This window comes from Pelophylax lessonae (assembly GCF_965119305.1).
Source record: "Pelophylax lessonae genome assembly, chromosome: 13".
NCBI classification, from domain to species: domain Eukaryota; kingdom Metazoa; phylum Chordata; class Amphibia; order Anura; family Ranidae; genus Pelophylax; species Pelophylax lessonae.
In genome coordinates, this window is record NC_138780.1 from 105,455,317 (window position 1) to 105,473,170 (window position 17,854).

General features: G+C 44.6%; 1 protein-coding gene across 1 annotated transcript in view; it reads right to left on the bottom strand.

Moving 5' to 3' along the window:
- Nucleotides 1-17,854, bottom strand: part of DPH6 (diphthamine biosynthesis 6) — a 203,690-nt gene that overhangs the window by 164,363 nt on the left and 21,473 nt on the right. The window contains exon 3 of the mRNA XM_082275013.1: nucleotides 10,027-10,214. Coding sequence (XP_082131139.1) covers nucleotides 10,027-10,214 — 188 coding nt within the window. The remainder of the gene's footprint in view (nucleotides 1-10,026; nucleotides 10,215-17,854) is intronic.

The following is a 17,854-nucleotide window of genomic DNA, read 5'->3' on the forward strand; positions in this document are numbered from 1 at the left end:
GGGTATACTCCCACTCTCTGCTATAGGTACTCAGTTTTATTACAAGCATTGTCAGAAGAAAAAACCCAAACTCCATAGAGGGGTGGGTGCTGTGTTTGTCAATGAACATCAGTGAAATTGATTTTTTGGTAAGTCAAAAATTCATTTTTTTCTTTTGTTCATTGATGGACAGAGCTCCTCATCTTCTTGAATACGTGGGATGTCTCAAAGCAGTTTTAAAAATTAGGGGTGGGAACAGCAAGAAAAAGATACTTCCCAAGGCTAAACATAGCCAACCAGGTAACATGTAGCTCAACCATAAAACAACTGAAGCTCACCTAAAAAAAAAATTAAAACACCCTCAAAGAGGACTAAGTCCTCTAAACCGCAGCCTGCAAAAACTTGCGGCCAAAGGAAGCATCTGCAGAAGCCAACACATCCACTTTATAAAACTTTGTGAAAGTGTGCACAGATGACCAGGCCTTGCAAACCTGCATCACTGGCACCTGATGACGGAAGGCCCAGAGGGCACTAAGCGCCCTAGTAGAGGAGGAACCTGACCCCTGACAGAATAGGCCTGAACCACCGTCTGTCTGATCCATCTGGAAATGGTCGCATAGGAAGTGGACAACCCTTTGCAAAGTCCATCATGAGCACAAATAGTGAGTCTGACTTTCTAAAAGACTTCGTAGCTGCCAGGTACACCCTTATTGCCTGAACCACATTCAGAGAATGCAAGACAATTTCCTTAGGATGCTTAGGCATGGGACACAGGGAGGGCAACACAATGTCTTCATTCAAATGAAAATCAGAGACGACCTTTGGAAAGAACGACGGACATGGACGAAGAACTACCTTATCCCTGTGAACCCCCAGGTAAGGCGAAGGACAAAACAGCGCCACCTTCTGGGACAATGTAAGCAGTGGAACCTCCCAAATGCTTTCAAAGGGAGGCTTCTGGAGAACTGACAACACCAAATTGAGGTCCCATGGCGGCAATGGAGACCGCACTGGAAGAACCAAGTGTCTCACTCCCTGGAGAAAGGTACGCATCAGGAGTGTTTGGCCAAGAAACATTAAAAGAAAACCGCCAAAGCCGAAACCTGGCCCTTGATGGTACTTAAGGCTAGGCGCTGCTCAACCCCTCTTTGGAGGAAGGCCAAGATCCGAGTCACCGAAAAGAAACCAGAGTGAACCCTGAGGGATTCACACCGCGCAATGTACATCTTCCAAGTACGATGGTAAATCTTCCTAGAAGTACATTTTCTAGCTTTTAACAGCGTAGGAATCACCATGTGGGACAACCCTCTATCCTTCAGCACCTGGCTTTCAACAGCCAAGCCGTCAAAGCCAACGACTGTAAAGCAGGATGGAAGATTGACCCTTGGGACAACATCTCTCCTGAGAGGAAGTCTCCAAGAAGCATCGGTGACCAGCCATAACACTGTCAGCGTACCAAAACCGGCAAGGCTATTCGGGAGCCACCAGGATGGCCAGAATCCCTTCTGCCTCTAATCCAGGGCAGGAGTCTCGGCAGAAGCTTGAAAGGAGGAAAAGCGTAAATCAGACAATACCAACTCCAAGGAGCCACTAATGCGCCTGGGGCGTCGGCTAGAAGATTTCGGGCCAACCGATCCACCTTGGAAGTACCCCACCGGAAACACAACTGATAAAACACCTCCAGATGAAGTGACCATTCCCCCTGGTCCAACGCCTGTCGACTGAGGTAATCCGCCTGCCTATTTTCCAACCCTGGAATGTGCACAGCAGGGAGAGCTGGAACGAATCGTTCTGCCCACCTTAGAATGCCTGCTACTTCCCGAGCTGTCTGGACACTTCTCGTGCCCTCTTGATGATTGACATAGGCCATGGCCATGGCATTGTCCAATTGAATCCATACTGGACACCCCTGGAGACGACATGCACACTCTGCCAAGGATGCCTCCCAAGGCTGGCGTCTGTGGTGACGACCGTCCAATACAGGGGAAGAAAAGAGGTGCCCTGACGAAGTGCTGGAGAACGAAACCACCAAACCAGGGACCCCCTTGCTCTCAACAGGATCAGATTGTCTGGACACTGAGTGTTCCATTTCACCAGAATCTCTTTTTGATGAGATCTCGTGTGGAACTGTGCAAACCAAACTGCCTCGAAGGTAGACACCATCAGGCCCAGTACCCGCATGCAAGACCGAAGAGATGACTATCTGCTGGACAGCAGAAGCTAAAATGCCTCCGGCAATTTCTGAAGTTTTTCCAGAGGAAGAAACACTCTGGCTGAGGCAGAGTCCAAAGTCAGAGCCAGATACTCCAGGCTTGTGGACGGAACCAGAGCAGACTTCTGAAAAGTCAGAATCTAACCAGAATCGCAGAGTAATCTACAAGATGTTAAAAAGAGCAGCCAGATACCCCAGTACCACTATACCCCGCTGACGCAGCAAAGCAATGCTAGCACCAGGGCCAATACTTTTGTGAAGACCCAAGGAGTGGAGGCGAGACCAAAGGGTAACGCCACAAACTGATAATGCTCCTCGCCCACAGCAAAGCGGAGGAAGCGCTGGTGGCCGACACATATTGGAATGTGTAGGTAGGCGCCCTTGATGCCGATGGAGGCAAGGAAATCCCCCTGATGTAGGGACATGACCATGCAAATGGATTCTATTTGGAACTTCTGTACCCACACAAAGCAGTTTAGCGCCTTGAGGTCCGGAATTGGACGCACCTTGCCTTCCTTCCTAGGAACTGTAAAAAAGTTTGAATAAAAACCTTGAAAACATCCCGACGTTGGAACCGAGACAATCACCCTTGAAGTAACAAGTCTTGCATTGCCCCAAAGAGATCCCCTAAGCGATCTGGGGACAAGTGCAGGTTGGAAGCGAAGAACCTGTCCAGAGGATATGATCAAAACTCGATCTTGTAGCCGGAGCGAATTACTTTGTGGACCCACTTGTTATTTATCAGGGAGGACCAAGGATGCGGAAACCACAAAGACATCCCCCCAACCCAGATAAGGGTAAGGGCACCCCTTCATGTGGAGGAAGCCTTGTCCACAGGTCTGGCAGAACCCACTCGTAGCTTGCTGGACCAGGTCCTCTTAGAACCCCCTGGGGGAGGCTTTGAAGGGCTTAGATCCCTTGTTTTGATACCCTGAGGGACAAAAGTCCTCTTGTAAGCCGAAAAGAAAGGCCCCCATCTGCGACGGGACTCATTACTCTTGGAAGCCTGAGGAAGAAGAGTACTCTTTTTACCCCCTGTGAGTCCTTTGATGATGTCATCCAAAGAAGCTCCAAACAGGCTTCCCTTACAAATGGAAGATCGGATAAGGTCTTCTTAGAAGCCTGGTCCTCAGACCAGTATTTCAGCCAAATAATGCGCCGCAGGACCACCGCTGAGACAGACAGTCCAGAAATCAAGGAAGCCACATCCAAAGAGGCGTCACAGACAAACTCTAGCCCTTGGACCAACTGGTCGGCAAGCTCCGCAAAGGCATGAGGGAGCTGTTCCCCCCTCCAAAAAAATAAAAATACGGGGCTTTAAATCGGTTTTACACCCAAAACCAAAAATGTATGATATTGCAGCTTGCCAAAAATATAATGTGGGGGCTGCATCAGCTTTTCCTTGCTTTCTTCCCTCTGTTTTCACCTGGTGATCCAGCCACTAACACACCTCCGGTATTAGTGAGACACATATGCGGATAAAGGGGCACAGGAGGCACAGCAGACAGCAGCATTATTTGTCGGGGGGGGGGGGGGGGGGCGTGGGTCAATGTTAAACGTATTGGCAGATTTAAATACTCTAAAACTCCAACTCACACTATAATCACTTACAGAAGACAATTTTTTCCTTTAAGGCTTTTAGGATGAGGGTTTTACATAAAAAAAATACAAGCAGATCATTATAAGCACCCCTGCCAGTGTTAAATGGTTTGTTTTATCCATGTAAACTGATAGATTCTGCTGGGGAGCGTGTGCTTTTGAAAAGCAACAGGCTTGCTGGTTGGATTACCAGATGAAAATACAAGAAAGAAAGCCTAAACAAGAAAACAAATGCAGCAGTCACATATAAGAATTGGTAAGCCTCAATATATTAAATGTTTGGTTTTGGGTTTAATACTGTTTTAAATGAACTGCATGCTTGCTCTGCATCAGAGACTCAAGTACTGAAGCCCCTGGATCATCATGATAGCCATGCAACCGTTGTTTTCAGAAGGAAAGATCAACAAAGGAAGACTGTGTATTTCTCCTAGTACGGACTTTCTTTAACCTCAAGGTGATAATGAATGTTAAATGAACAGAAAGTTGTTAAACACTGCAACCACAAAAGGGCTTAACTTAAATAAAATGCTAAATGAATCAGACAAGCAGGCCATAAAATTATATATCTAAGTAACTTATTTACAGATTACATGGAAGCTCTCCGGCTGGAAATGTTCACTTCATGCTCCCAACAAGCTACTTATGGCTTAAAATTGGACCACATCCTTTATGGAAAAGATTAGCAGCCTTTACTGTTAATTAGCGGTCATTTAGCTTTCATTTGGGTTAGTGGTTCTGACCCTGGGGAGAGTGATGTATTCTCTGATGTTTCTGTCACTTAATGTGTGTGATGCTGATACAGCAAAATGAAAGAAAGAACTTGCAGTGCTACTTCGTGTGTGACGACATAGCCTGCACAGCATGTGTTAAAGTGTCCAAGAGGGTCTTAGCAGCTAAACTGCCATAAATTTCCAAAATGTACAAAGCCACTAAAGGGCAAATAAGTACACAGTAAGGAAAAGCCATATCCCTGCAACTGCGGCATATCTACAACATATTTAGACTTAGAGGAACTAAAGGGAATAGAATTTATTTATTACAGGAATTTACAGTATATACAGTTGTGTTCAAAATTATTCAACCCCCCCCCCCCCCCCAATGCTGTAAAGGGTTTTAGGGAATTTAGTGTACATTTGTAATTGTATTCAGAATGAAATCCTACAAGGACTTCTTAAAGAACCATATGCAACTAAAATTACATCAATTGGTTTTGTAATACAGTAGTAAATGTTTCTTTTGTGAATTCTTCATTGACACAATTATTCAACCCCTTAAAGACTACCACTCTGAAGAACAGAGGTTCATTGAAGTGTTTTCAATCAGGTATTGAAAACACCTGTGGATTTCAGGGAGCAGCAATAAAGCCTAATAAGCACCAATTAGGCATCTTTAAAATAACTGTGATACTCAGCTCCTTCTAGACATTTACTGGTGTGGTTACAAACATGGTGAAGTCAAGAGAATGGTCCAGGAAGACAAGAGAAGAGGTGATTACTCTTCACAGGAAGGGCAATGGCTATAAGAAGATTGCAAAGATGTTAAACATACCAGGAGACACCATAGGAAGCATCATTCGCAAATTCAAGGCAAAGGGCACTGTTGAAACGCTACCTGGACGTGGCAGAAAGAAGATGCTGACTTTGACTGCTGTGCGCTACCTGAAGCGTAGAGTGGAGAAAAGTCCCTGTGTGACTGCTGAGGAACTGAGAAAAGATTTGTCAGATGTGGGTACTGAAGTTTCTGCTCAGACAATACGGCGCACACTGCGTAATGAAGGCCTCCATGCCAGGACTCCCAGGCGCACCCCCTTGCTGTCTCCAAAGAATAAGAAGAGTCGACTGCAGTATGCCAAAAGTCATGTGGACAAACCACAGAAGTTTTGGGATAGTGTTCTGTGGACTGATGAAACAAAATTAGAACTGTTTGGGCCCATGGATCAACGCTATGTTTGCATGAGGAAGAACAAGGCTTATGAAGAAAAGAACACCTTGCCTACTGTGAAGCATGGCGGGGGGTCAATCATGCTTTGGGCCTGTTTTGCTTCTGCAGGTACAGGGAAGCTTCAGCGTGTGCAAGGTACCATGAATTCTCTTCAGTACCAGGAGATATTGGATGACAATGTGATGCAGTCCGTCACAAACCTGAGGCTTGGGAGACGTTGGACCTTTCAACAGGACAATGATCCCAAGCATACCTCCAAGTCCACTAGAGCATGGTTGCAGATTAAAGGCTGGAACATTTTGGAGTGGCCATCACAGTCACCAGACATAAATCCGACTGAGAACCTCTGGTGAGACTTAAAGAAAGCAGTTGCAGTGCACAAGCCTAAGAATGTGACTGAACTGGAGGCTTTTGCCCATGACTAATGGGCAAAGATACCCATAGATCGCTACAAGACACTTGTGTCAAGCTATGCTTCACGTTTAAAAGCTGTTATAACTGTAAAAGGATGTTGTACTAAGTACTAAGATTGAATGTCACTTGGGGGTTGAATAAAACTGATAATGATGTGAGCACAGAAAAGACATTTGTGGTTATTTCATTATAAATGTTATGTTATATTTGTCTGACCTACACGTGCCTCTTTGATTTAATTGTAAGCAGGATGACTGAATAATCAAAATCAATGTCAAACTGGCCAAAACAATCAATTTCAGTGGGGGTTGAATAATTTTGAACACAACTGTAGCACCAACAATTTATACAACGCTTTACATATATATTGTACGTTCACATTCACATCAGTCCCTGTCCCCAAGGGGCTTACAATCTAAGGTCCCTTACGAACATGCATACATATGCATAGGGCCAATTTAGCCAGGAGCCAATTAACCTACCAGCATGTCTTCGGAGTATGGGATGAAACCGGTGTACCCAGAGGAAACCCACACAGGCACAGGGAGAACATACAAACTCCAGGCAGGTAGTGTCGTGGTTGGGATAAGAGCCAATGACTGTAGTGCTGCCAGGTTGATGTACTAACCACTTAGCTACTGTGGTGCCACCTGTCTCAAATGTTTCTAAGCAGATTAGAAAAGGAAGCAAACCTTTTACACACATTCTAAATCTAAAATCCATTTGTGCTCTTGGACATAGAAATTCCCCAACTTGTAGACCACATTATAGTTGTAGTTCAGGAACTGTGAATATGTTTTGCTAATATGTGTCTCTGCAGAATAGCTAATCCCCCAAGGGGCTTCTCACACAAGCATTGTTTTCCTAACAGAGTGCATTTTAAACATGTACCAAATAATGTTCATCTGTTAGACAAGCGTTTCCAGAAGAAATAATTTTTTTGTAGTTTTATTCCCAAAAATTGTTAACATGATAGGATATATTTTTGTTTATGGTTATGGGTTATGGTTATTGTTAGGTTCAGGTTAAAGCAGATATTAAGCCTAAGGTTTAAAAATATGTGGATTGTAATACAAGCATGAGAAAACAAGCGGGGTAACTTTTGTTGTGAGGTCCACTTTGCGTGTGGTTCGCAATGGGTGGATTACATAGCCACTATTTAGATTAAAAGCGGGTACAAAATCCTTCCTCAGGCACAGCAGACCTGAGGGGAACTAGTCTCTCAGAGCTCCCCATTAGGCTTTGCCCACCCAACAGCACAGCGCCCATGGAGTTGAGTTGTTGGGTGGACAGAGCCTGATGGGGAACTCTAAGATTGCTCCCTCATTAATTCTGCCTTGCCTGTGATTAACAGCAGATGGCAGTGGGCACATTCCTTAGCCACTCTTCAGATCAATAGCAGCTATGCAATCCACCCACTGCTGTCTGCCGTCAATGATAAGGAAGGCAAAAAGAACTAGTCTCTCAGCATCCCCATCAGGCTCTGCCCTCTTTCCGTGTTTGGCCAAAATGACTGGTTACTAGGACCCTGGCAGTCTGCATCCTAGCAACCAGTTAAGTAAATACAAAACACATTAATTAAGGTAAACACACAACGCCCACTTCACCTCCATAACTTTGGCCTGTCTGTACACCAACTTTGACATCGTTTTAATTACCTCCAGTTTTTTTGTCTACAAACTTTTGGTAATTCTTGTTGCATTTGTTATACCCATAATGACACATTGTAAAAGTGATGCAAGGAAGAACGACATGAATACGTAATAGATGTCAGAACTGTTAATGAAACTATTGCAATGCTTTTATGAATTTAGAACCATAAAATGTTGTTAATGCTTTATTGAATCCTCCACAATGTGCCTGGAGCATGTTAAAAATACCGTCTAAATTACCTTTTTTGTAGGAGTCATGTGACCACCTTCTGTGTCTTTCATCTTCAGCATAGAAACAGCTGTAGGCAGGGAGACGGTGCAGCGGCTTGTCACCTCTGGTGGTGTCAGAGCAGCATGCTGCACTGACATTTTCAGAAACTCTTGCAGCAATTCCCACCGCTGTAAGCAGAGCCTGGGGGCAGATCAATGCCCCTGATTCACTGCTTAACAGCAGAAGTGGGAATTATATCTGCAGTCACCTTGTTTCTGCTAAATCAGGTGTGTACAGTAAGGCAGGACAACACCACTACTGCATTGGGAGCCATTGAATGAGTGTTGTCAACCAATAACTATTCAGATGAACATAAAACGAACTGGTAGGTTCGCTAGGTAATATTTACTACAAAACTAGAACAAAAATGAAAAGGTTTATCGTTTGAAGGACTAACCATTGATATATTTTGATTTTGGGTTTCATATACAAATCGCTGGCGGAACTACCAGGGCCACAGCAGTCACACTTGCGATGGGGCCCTGGCATTCCACCACTGTAGGGGGGCCTGCCGCCGCCCGGGACATAGCACATTCATGTGCACTCTCACAGCCACACAGTCCCCGCCCATGCTCTCCGCCCGCACTCATGGCCCCGCCCATGCTCTCCACCCGCCCATTGAGCTCAGTAGGGTAGGGAGATGCAATGACGGCACTCGGGAGAGTGAAAGAGAAAATCAGCTGTCCTGGGCTGGGCCAGTAGAGTGAAGGGGGGGGAGCTCTCCACCGTGTGAGGAGACCCTATGTCGGGATAGGAGTTGCTGAAGACACAGGAAGAATGAAGACACTGACACCTGGCAAGGACGGGGAACCGAGTGATCTGCAAGTGAGTGACAATGATCCCATCCCCCACACCCCCACCACTGCTGCCACTGATTTTCCCCCCCCCCCACACCACCACCACCACTGCTGCCACTGATCCCCCCTCCCACACCACCACTGCTGCTGCCACTGATCCCCCCCTCCCACACCACCACCACTGCTGCCACTGATCCCCCCCCCCTCCCACACCACCACCACTGCTGCCACTGATCCCCCCCCCCACACCACAACCACTGCTGCCAATGATCACCCGCCCACACCACCACCACTGCTGCCACTGATCCCCTCCCCACAACACCACTGCTGCTGCCACTGATCCCACCCACCCCCCCCCCACCACTGCTGCTGCCACTGATCCCCCCACAATAGTTGTGTTGTGATGCAGCATGCTGCTATAAATTGCAGACATGCTGCATTTTATCGAAGCACACTGTACAAAATCGAGAGGTAAAGTGCTCCGGCAGCTCTTCATCCCTTTGTATACAACCCTATACTGAATTTATTAAATTGATTAATTGAATGTTTAAATCTGAAATGTCAAGGCTAGGGGACTCTATAATGCATGGCAAAGCCCACTCAAATCAAGAAATGCAAACAGGGAACCTGAACTGGGCAAAGGGGGGAATGCAAGCAGACTGCTATGGGGGCAGACGTGTGGGCTTGATCCCAAGACGGTCTGCGTATGTCCACAGACACACACAGCAAGGCTCGACCCCACCCCCACTCCCTCTTCACAAGATTTGACTGACCGCTGCAGGATCCAATGGTTCCAGCTGCTTCAAGTGAAGCCAGTGAGAGAAGAAAGAGGAGAGAAGAACAGAAGCTGGGCACAGCACTGGATTAATACAGGACTCGGGTAAGTGTTAAGGGGGGCTGGGGTGCGCTGCTATCTTAAGGTTTTTTTTTAACCTTAATGCAGAGAATGCATCAAGGTAAAATCCCTTTGCCTTTACAATAATTATGAAGCTTTGCCTTCTTTAATTGATTTTAAAAAAGAGTTTTTAAAAACTTTCCAACTTTATTTAAAATTATTTTTAATGTTTAGATTTTTTTTCTTTAACATTTTAAAAACAGCTTACCAAACATTACTACATGCAGGCAGACATGAATTTCTCAAGCTCAAACCAACAAACATACCTTAATCATCTTTAGTAGGCGATACAGGTCCTCAACCTCATCTCCTTCCTGGGGAGTATATCCTCTTCCTGTGTTCAGGCTGGTACCAGACAGAGTAGCACGATACAGGGGTAACCCCATGGCTTCTGCATAAAGATCCAATGCCTGGTAGCCAACTGTTTGATACATGTAGCTGTCCAATTCATCCACTGCAGAGAGACCCAACATTTAGAAAAGATCACCACAAGAAAAAAAAAGACAAAGCTGAGTTATCACAGTTTCTTTACACAATAGTTCATACATTCAGATGAAGGGAAATCCGGGTCCAGATTAAATGGACATTGTTAACCATACAAAGCAGGTACCTCAAAGCCCACTGTGTACCCTATAGGCCTCATGCACATAGAGCTTAACCACCTGACCTCCAGAAGATTTTACCCCATTTCCTGACCAGAGCATTTTTTGCAATTTGGCACTGCGCTACTTTAACTGATAATTGCGCGGTCATGCAACGATGTACCCAAATGATATTTATGTCCTATTTTCCCACAAATAGAGCTTTCTTTTGGTGGTATTTGATCACCACTATGTAACTATGTAACCACTGGGTTTTTTATTTTTTGTGATTTAAACAAAGAAAGACTAAAACTTATGAAAATAAAATGCAATTTTCAAATTCTTGTTATAAAAAATATCCAATAGACTCAAAATGTTATCATACATTTAGGCAAAAATGTATTCAGCTACATGTCTTTGGTAAAAAAAAAAAATTCCAACAAGCGTTTATAATAAATATCTAATATCCTTCTGACTGCCTCATCTCATTTCTTGAGGTGCTAAAATGGCAGGGCAGTACAAAACCCCCCAAATTACTCCTTTTTGGAAAATAGACACCCCATGAAATTTGCTGAGAGGCACGTTGAGCCCATTGAATATTTTATTGTCACAAGTTTTGAAAAATTAGAAAAAAAATATTTTCTTTTTACACAAAGTTGTCACTTAAATTATATAATGCTCACACATGCCATGGGTATATGTAGCATTATACCCCAAAATACATTCTGCTGCTTTTCCTGAGTATGGGGATACCACGTGTGAGCCTAGCTGTGTATGGGTGCCGAACACCAATCAACGCCTTCAGGATTTCAAATGGGGTAAATTGCTAATTTCTCTTCCTCACTACCCATCACAGTTTCGGAGACCCTGAAATGCCAAGATATCACAACCCCCCCCCCCCCCCTCCCTCCTGCAAATGACCCCTTTTTCGAAAGTAGACACTCCAAGCTATTTGCTGAGAGGCTTGTTAAGTCCATGGGATATTTTAAGTTTCTGGAAAATGACAAAAAGATGTTTTTGCTTTTTTTTTTTTTTTTTCTACACAAAGTTGTCACTTAATGGACATACAGTGGGGGAAATAAGTATTTTATTCCCTGCAGATTTTGTAAGTTTACCCACTTACAAAGAAATTAATTTGAATGAAAATTTTAATGAATAAGCCATTCTGGTCTCCCATCAGCTCTATGGTCAACTGGCGGAACCACTGGCTGCATTCTTGGGTTCCCCACGGGGACAGGCGAGCTGGAGAAAACCCTGTTGCTGTCAGAACAAACAAATCAGTGCTGCAGCTGAATACCGTTCTTGCAAAGCAAACAACGGTTAACAATAAAACACAGTAACAAAAAAACAAATAAAAAGCACCTTTTTTTATGGCTATCTGTGTAAAAAAAAAAATGAAAAATATATGCCGAAGCATACTAGTGATTTGGCCTCTTTCCACCCCAGCCCCCATGCTTTGGCATCAGGGCCGCTGATAGGGGGACCACCGGTCCCCTCCTGCATGGGGCCGAGACACACAGGGGGCCTGGACAGCGCTGGATACCGAGGCTGAGGGAGGAGAGGAGGTGGAGTTATGGAGGAGCGGAGGAGGAGACCAAAACACTGTGGATGAGCGGGGAGAAGAATGAGGGTATGGAGGGGGGAATAGAGGTCCGGACGTTGAGCGCAGGGGTGTCTATATCCAAGCGCATTTTATCGCACCCACTAGCCTGGCGGCTGCTTGTATTCCCTTGTGATGGTGCCGGCTCTGGGCAGCATATCCCCTGCCCTTGGTACACATTCACACAGGGTCAGGTAGGCTGTACGGGGCCCCATGATTTTTAACAACGGCCCTGTTTGACATATACGCTTTTTTTTTTTGTAAGGCCTCAAGTTTCTGGACATTTTTACAGCTGCTGTTTTTGGCGTCAGATGTTTTTTTCTACAGCCAATAAATGCCCCAGCATGTTATCCTATGTGTCCAGGCACACATAGGCTGTTATCAGCAGTTTTCGGCAGGGGCAGTTTAAGGCTGTAAAAAAAAAAACCAGAACTAGTGGGTTTTGAGTGGCGTTTTTCAGCTGTAAGAACGCTCTAATGTCAATAAACGCTAATAAATGCCAAAAAACGCTGCTAACTGGCGTTTTTTTGACGTTTTTTTATGCCATTGCTTTTTTTAAGCCTGGGTTCTGTTTCGAGGTGTCGTTCATGGAACATAGCCTGGGTTCACACTGGTGCATGCTGAACAGAACACCGCATGTGATTTGCACCAAAAAAGCAACACATTCCTGTGCACATCACATGTGAGGTTTGTGCGATGCAATTTGAGCCATATGTTTTGTTTGGCTCAAATTGCATCACATTTGCACCAAAATGTTGTAGGACCCTTTTTTCCTCACACCTAAATCTTATAGCACGGGTGTGAACACGCACCCATGCAATGTAATTCTGGCAAGCATTGCATTGTGGAAAAGTCAGAGTTACTAAAATAGCAGAGAGGTGATTTTTAGCTAAAAACGTCAAAAAATGATGAAAAACTCACTACAAAGCTACTGGCAATTTTAGAACGTCCAGTGTACATGAAGCCTAAACGTGGTGGTAAAATCACCTCCTACATGCCTGTAGTCACTGATTAATCTATTCTGAAAGCAAACCCTGATGCTGTTAGCTTGAAAACAGATGAGTGCTGCAGCTGAATAGCGTACCTGCAAAGCAACCAATAAAACACAGTAACAATAAAACTATACAGTATAGCAGTATAGTATATACAGTAAAACAGTAAGAACAGAACATTAAGTCAATAAAAGGACAACTATTTTTGGCTTTTTATTTTATTTTTTTAAATTTAGGTTTTCTTTAACTTTTTTTTTTTTTTTTTTTTACACTTTTTTTTGTAACTTCTTTGTAACTGTAAAAAACTGTAAACTTTCCAGGATAGGGTCTCTAAAAATGCAATAGCCAGTTTCCTGACTATCTAATATCTTTTGAGACCCTGTGTGAATATGTGCCCTAGACCGATGCTTCTTTACCCATGGTACACGCATCAAGGGCAGGCGGGTATGCCGCCCAGAGCAGGCACCACCATGAGGGAGCACAAGCGGCCACCAAGCTAGTGGGGGCAGTAAAATGCGCTTGAAAAGATACACCCCCGCGCTCCATGACCTGCGTTCTATTCCCCCCCTATTCCTTCGTTCTTCTCCCAGCTCACCCACAGTGTTTTGGCCTCCTCCTCCTCAGCTCCTCTATAACTCTGCCTACTCTCCTCCCCCAGCCTCGGTATTCACAACTGTCCGGGGCACTCACTGAGCTGGGCCCCGAAATCAGTGGGGCACATGTGCCGTGCAGGCAGGCATTGTGCACAGGGTGCCACCGCACCAACTTGCACTTCCTGTCATGCTGCTTCTTTTCTGACAGGTATGGGATTTCTGTGCTATTGCTACAGCTAAACTTTCTACCTAGAGTTCTAGCACCACTGGAGGGCTCTTTATGTAAGTGGGGATTTTAATGTTACAGGGGGGCTCTAATGGTAAAGGGGGGACTCTGATGTCACAGGGACTCAGATGTTACAGGGGGGACTCTGATGGCATAGGGAGAACTCTGATGCTACGGGGGGGGGGGGGTCTCTGAGGGTATAGGGGGGAGGTTCTGAGGGTAAACTGGAGGTTCTGATATTACAGGGTGGACTCTGATGGTAAAGGAGTAAAGCAAGTGTGTTCATTTGTGAATATATGTGTGTCTGCCAGAGTGTGAATTTGGGATTAGGTGTGTGCGTTGGCAATTGTATATATTTGGGATTACTGTATGTGTGTGTCTGCCAGTGTGTGTGTGTGTGTGCCAGTGTGTTAATTTGGGACTGTGTGTCTCCAAGTGTGTTTATTTGGGATTGTATGTATGTGTCTCCAGGTGTGTTAATTTGGGATTATGTGGGTTTGTGTATCTACCAGTGTGTTAATTTGGGATTAGGTGGGTGACTGCCAGTGTGTTCATCTGGGATCATGTGCGTTGGTGTCTGCCTGTGTGTTAATTCCGGATTGTGTGCAGGTGTCTGCACGTGTGTTAATTTGGAATGTGTGTGTGTCTGCAAGTATGTAAATTTGGAATGGTGTGTATGTGTCGGAAAGTGTGTTAATTTAAAATTATGTGTGCATGTGTGTGTCAGTGTATTCATTTGGGATTATGTGCGTGCATGTGTCTACCTGTATGTAAATTTAGAATTATGTGCGTGTGTCTTCAAGTGTGTTAAATTGGGATGTATGTGTCTGCAAGTGTGTTAATTTGGAATTATGTGTGTGTTTGTGTGTCTGCGAGGATTATAATTTAGGATTATATGTGTGTCTGCCAGTGTGTTATTTTGGGATTCTGTGTGTCTGCCAGTGTGTTCATTTTAGGATTCTGTGTGTGTCTGCAAGTGTGTTAATTTTGGATTATATGTGTGTCTGCAAGTGTGTTCATTTGGAATTGTTTGTGTGTGTCTGCCAGCGTGTTTGTTTGGGATTGTGTGTGTGTGTGTGTGCTTCCAAGTGTGTTAATTTTGGATTATGTCTGTCTGCCAGTGTGTATATTTTGGATTTATGTGTGTGTGGGTGTCTGGCACTGTGCTAATTTGGAATTATGAATATGTGTCTCCTTGTGTATTTATTTGGGATTGTGTGTGTGTGTGTGTGTGTGTGTTTGCCAGTGTGTTAGTTTGGGATTTTGTGGGTATTTGTGTGTCTGCAAGTGTGATAATTTGGGATTATGTGGGTGTCAATGTGGTAATTTGGGATTGTATGTGTGGGTGTCATTGTGTTAATTTGTGATTATGTGTGTGTGTTTATCTGTCAAAGCAGCATGTGTAAATACAATGATATTGCACACAAACAAAAACCATCACAAACACACACAGAAATAATCACAAACACATACTGACATTACACACACACACAGAAGCCATGACACCCAAACAATAGAACTTACTTTCTTGATATAGGGGTATTTAGGACATTTTTTTAGACCTGCAGGGGTACTTTACCATAAAAGGCTGAGAAACACTGCCCTAGACTGTGCCGTGCTGTATCCTATACTAAAAATTCACTAGTGTGTGATAGCAACAGAAACAGTCCTGGATGCAGAGACCAGGTTTGCCAGGACAGGAGGGACAAAAATAGCAGGTGTCACACCTATATCCGCGTCTACTACAGACATATCTTTTCTGGGGTGCTCTTTGAGTCGGGGTACCAGGGAGGACATCCAGAAAATGCCTCTCATGCAGCCGGCTCACTGCATCTGGATTGATAAATCATCATGCGATTGTAGCACTTCAGCCACTAGGGAACAGGGTCGGGTACGCCTGACCATAGCAGTGACCTCTACTCCGTCGTCAGAGCTATCTGTCAGGGTGCCGTTGCTCTCTGCAGGTTCGAATACTGAGCCTGATTCTAGCAGGGAAGACTCACAATCGCATGATCAGTATCCTGTAGCCCTCTTCACTAGAGTATCTTTTATTTAACATTTTGGCCACTAAATTTATAGGTACCTAGTGCGACTCACCTGGCAGTCAAGGACTGTTTGAACCACTACAAATAAAGTTTACCTGCTAGCGCTAGCAGAGATCAGGCCTGATTCTGCTAACGCTGGAGTTTTGTGTGCTGTGTATCAGAAGGGACAGTGGTCTACTGACACTGCACTTGCTGGGGAGGGGCTAAATGCAGGTGCTGGCAGGATTTGGGGCTGATCTTGCCAACGCTGTGCTTTTGGGAACACTAGTATAGTTCTGATCTGATCAATGATATTGATTTGTTCAGACTACACCAGTAATGGAGGAGTATAGTGTGTGTTAGTGTTACTGGCCATTAAAGGGTTAAAAGTGATCATGAATATGTGGCGGGCAATCTGACACGCTGTCTGGGATTGACGCTAACGCTATCTGGTGTTATACAGCGATCAGAAAAAAGATCCATCAAGAATAAACTTTTTGGCTAAAGCCACATCCATGTCATAGCATACAAAAAGAGGTGTGGGACAAGGTAAGCCCGGAGTCCACTTAACTAATCAGAATTTACAGGCTCAGTAGAGGAGACAACTTCATAAAAACATAGGCCTAAACTACTGAGGTACCCGGAAGGACATAAGCACATATCATATATAACATGTAGCATCATAAGAAGAACTGTATGCTTCCGGTAGCCGAAGATGCCAGGTTGGTCAACGTTTCGCCAGTAAGATGGCTTCTTCAGGACTCAATAACGGCAAGGTAGAGCATCAAAGTTTTGCAGTGCATCATGTGAGTTCGACAGAATACAGAGCTTCACAGGTTGCCACTGGAGTCCTCTTCCACTCCTCCATGACAACATAACGGAGCTGGTAGATGTTAGAGACTTTGTGCTCCTTCACCTTCCATTTTAGGATGTTCCACAGATGCTCAATAGGCTTTAGGTCTGGAGACATGCTTGGCCAGTCCATTACCTTTACCCTCAGCTTCTTTAGCAAAGCAGTGGTCGTCTTGGAGGTGTGTTTGGGGTTGTTATCATGTTGAAACACTGCCCTGCGGTCCAGTCTCTGAAGGGAGAAGAATATGCTCTGCTTCAGTATGTCACAGTACATGTTGGCATTCATGGTTCCCTCAATCAACTGTAGCTCCCCAGTGCCGGCAGCACTCATGCACTCCAAGACCATGACACTCCCACCACCATGCTTGACTGTAGGCAAGACACACTTGTCTTTTTACTCCTCACCTGGTTGCCGCCACACATGCTTGCCACCATCTGACCAAAATACGTTTATTTTGGTCTCATCAAACTACAGGACATGGTTCCAGTAATCCATGTCCTTAGTCTGCCGACTTCAGCAAACTGTTTGCGGTCTTTCTTGTGCATCATCTTTAGAATAGGCTTCCTTCTGAGACGACAGCCATGCAGACAAATTTGATGCAGTGTGCGGGGAATGGTCTGAGCCAAAGACAGCCTCTGGATAGGATGCTGAACACGAGCACTCAACTTCTTTCGTCGACTATGGTGAGGCCTATTCTGAGTGGAACCTGCCCTGTTAAACCGCTGTATGGTCTTGGCCACCATGCTGCAGCTCAATTTCAGGGTCTTGGCAATTTTCTTATAGCCTAGGCCATCTTTATGAAGAGCAACAATCTTATTTTAGATTCTCAGAGACTTCTTTGCCATGAGGTGCCATCTTGAACTTCCAGTGACCAGTATGAGAGAGTGAGAGCAATAATACCAAATTTAACACACCTGCTCCCCATTCACACCTGAGATCTTGTAACACTAATGAGTCACATGACACCGGGGAGGGAAAATGGCTAATTGTGCCCAATTTCGACATATTCAATTAGAGGTGTACTCACTTTTTTTTTTCTTCAGCGGTTTAGACATTAATGGCTGTGTGTTGAGGTGTTTTTAGGGGATAGAAAATGTATGCTGTTATACAAGCTGTACACTCTCTACGTTACATTGTAGCAAAGTGTCATTTATTCAGTGTTGTCACATGAATAGATATAATAAAATATTTACAAAAATGTGAGGGGTGTACTCACTTTTGTGAG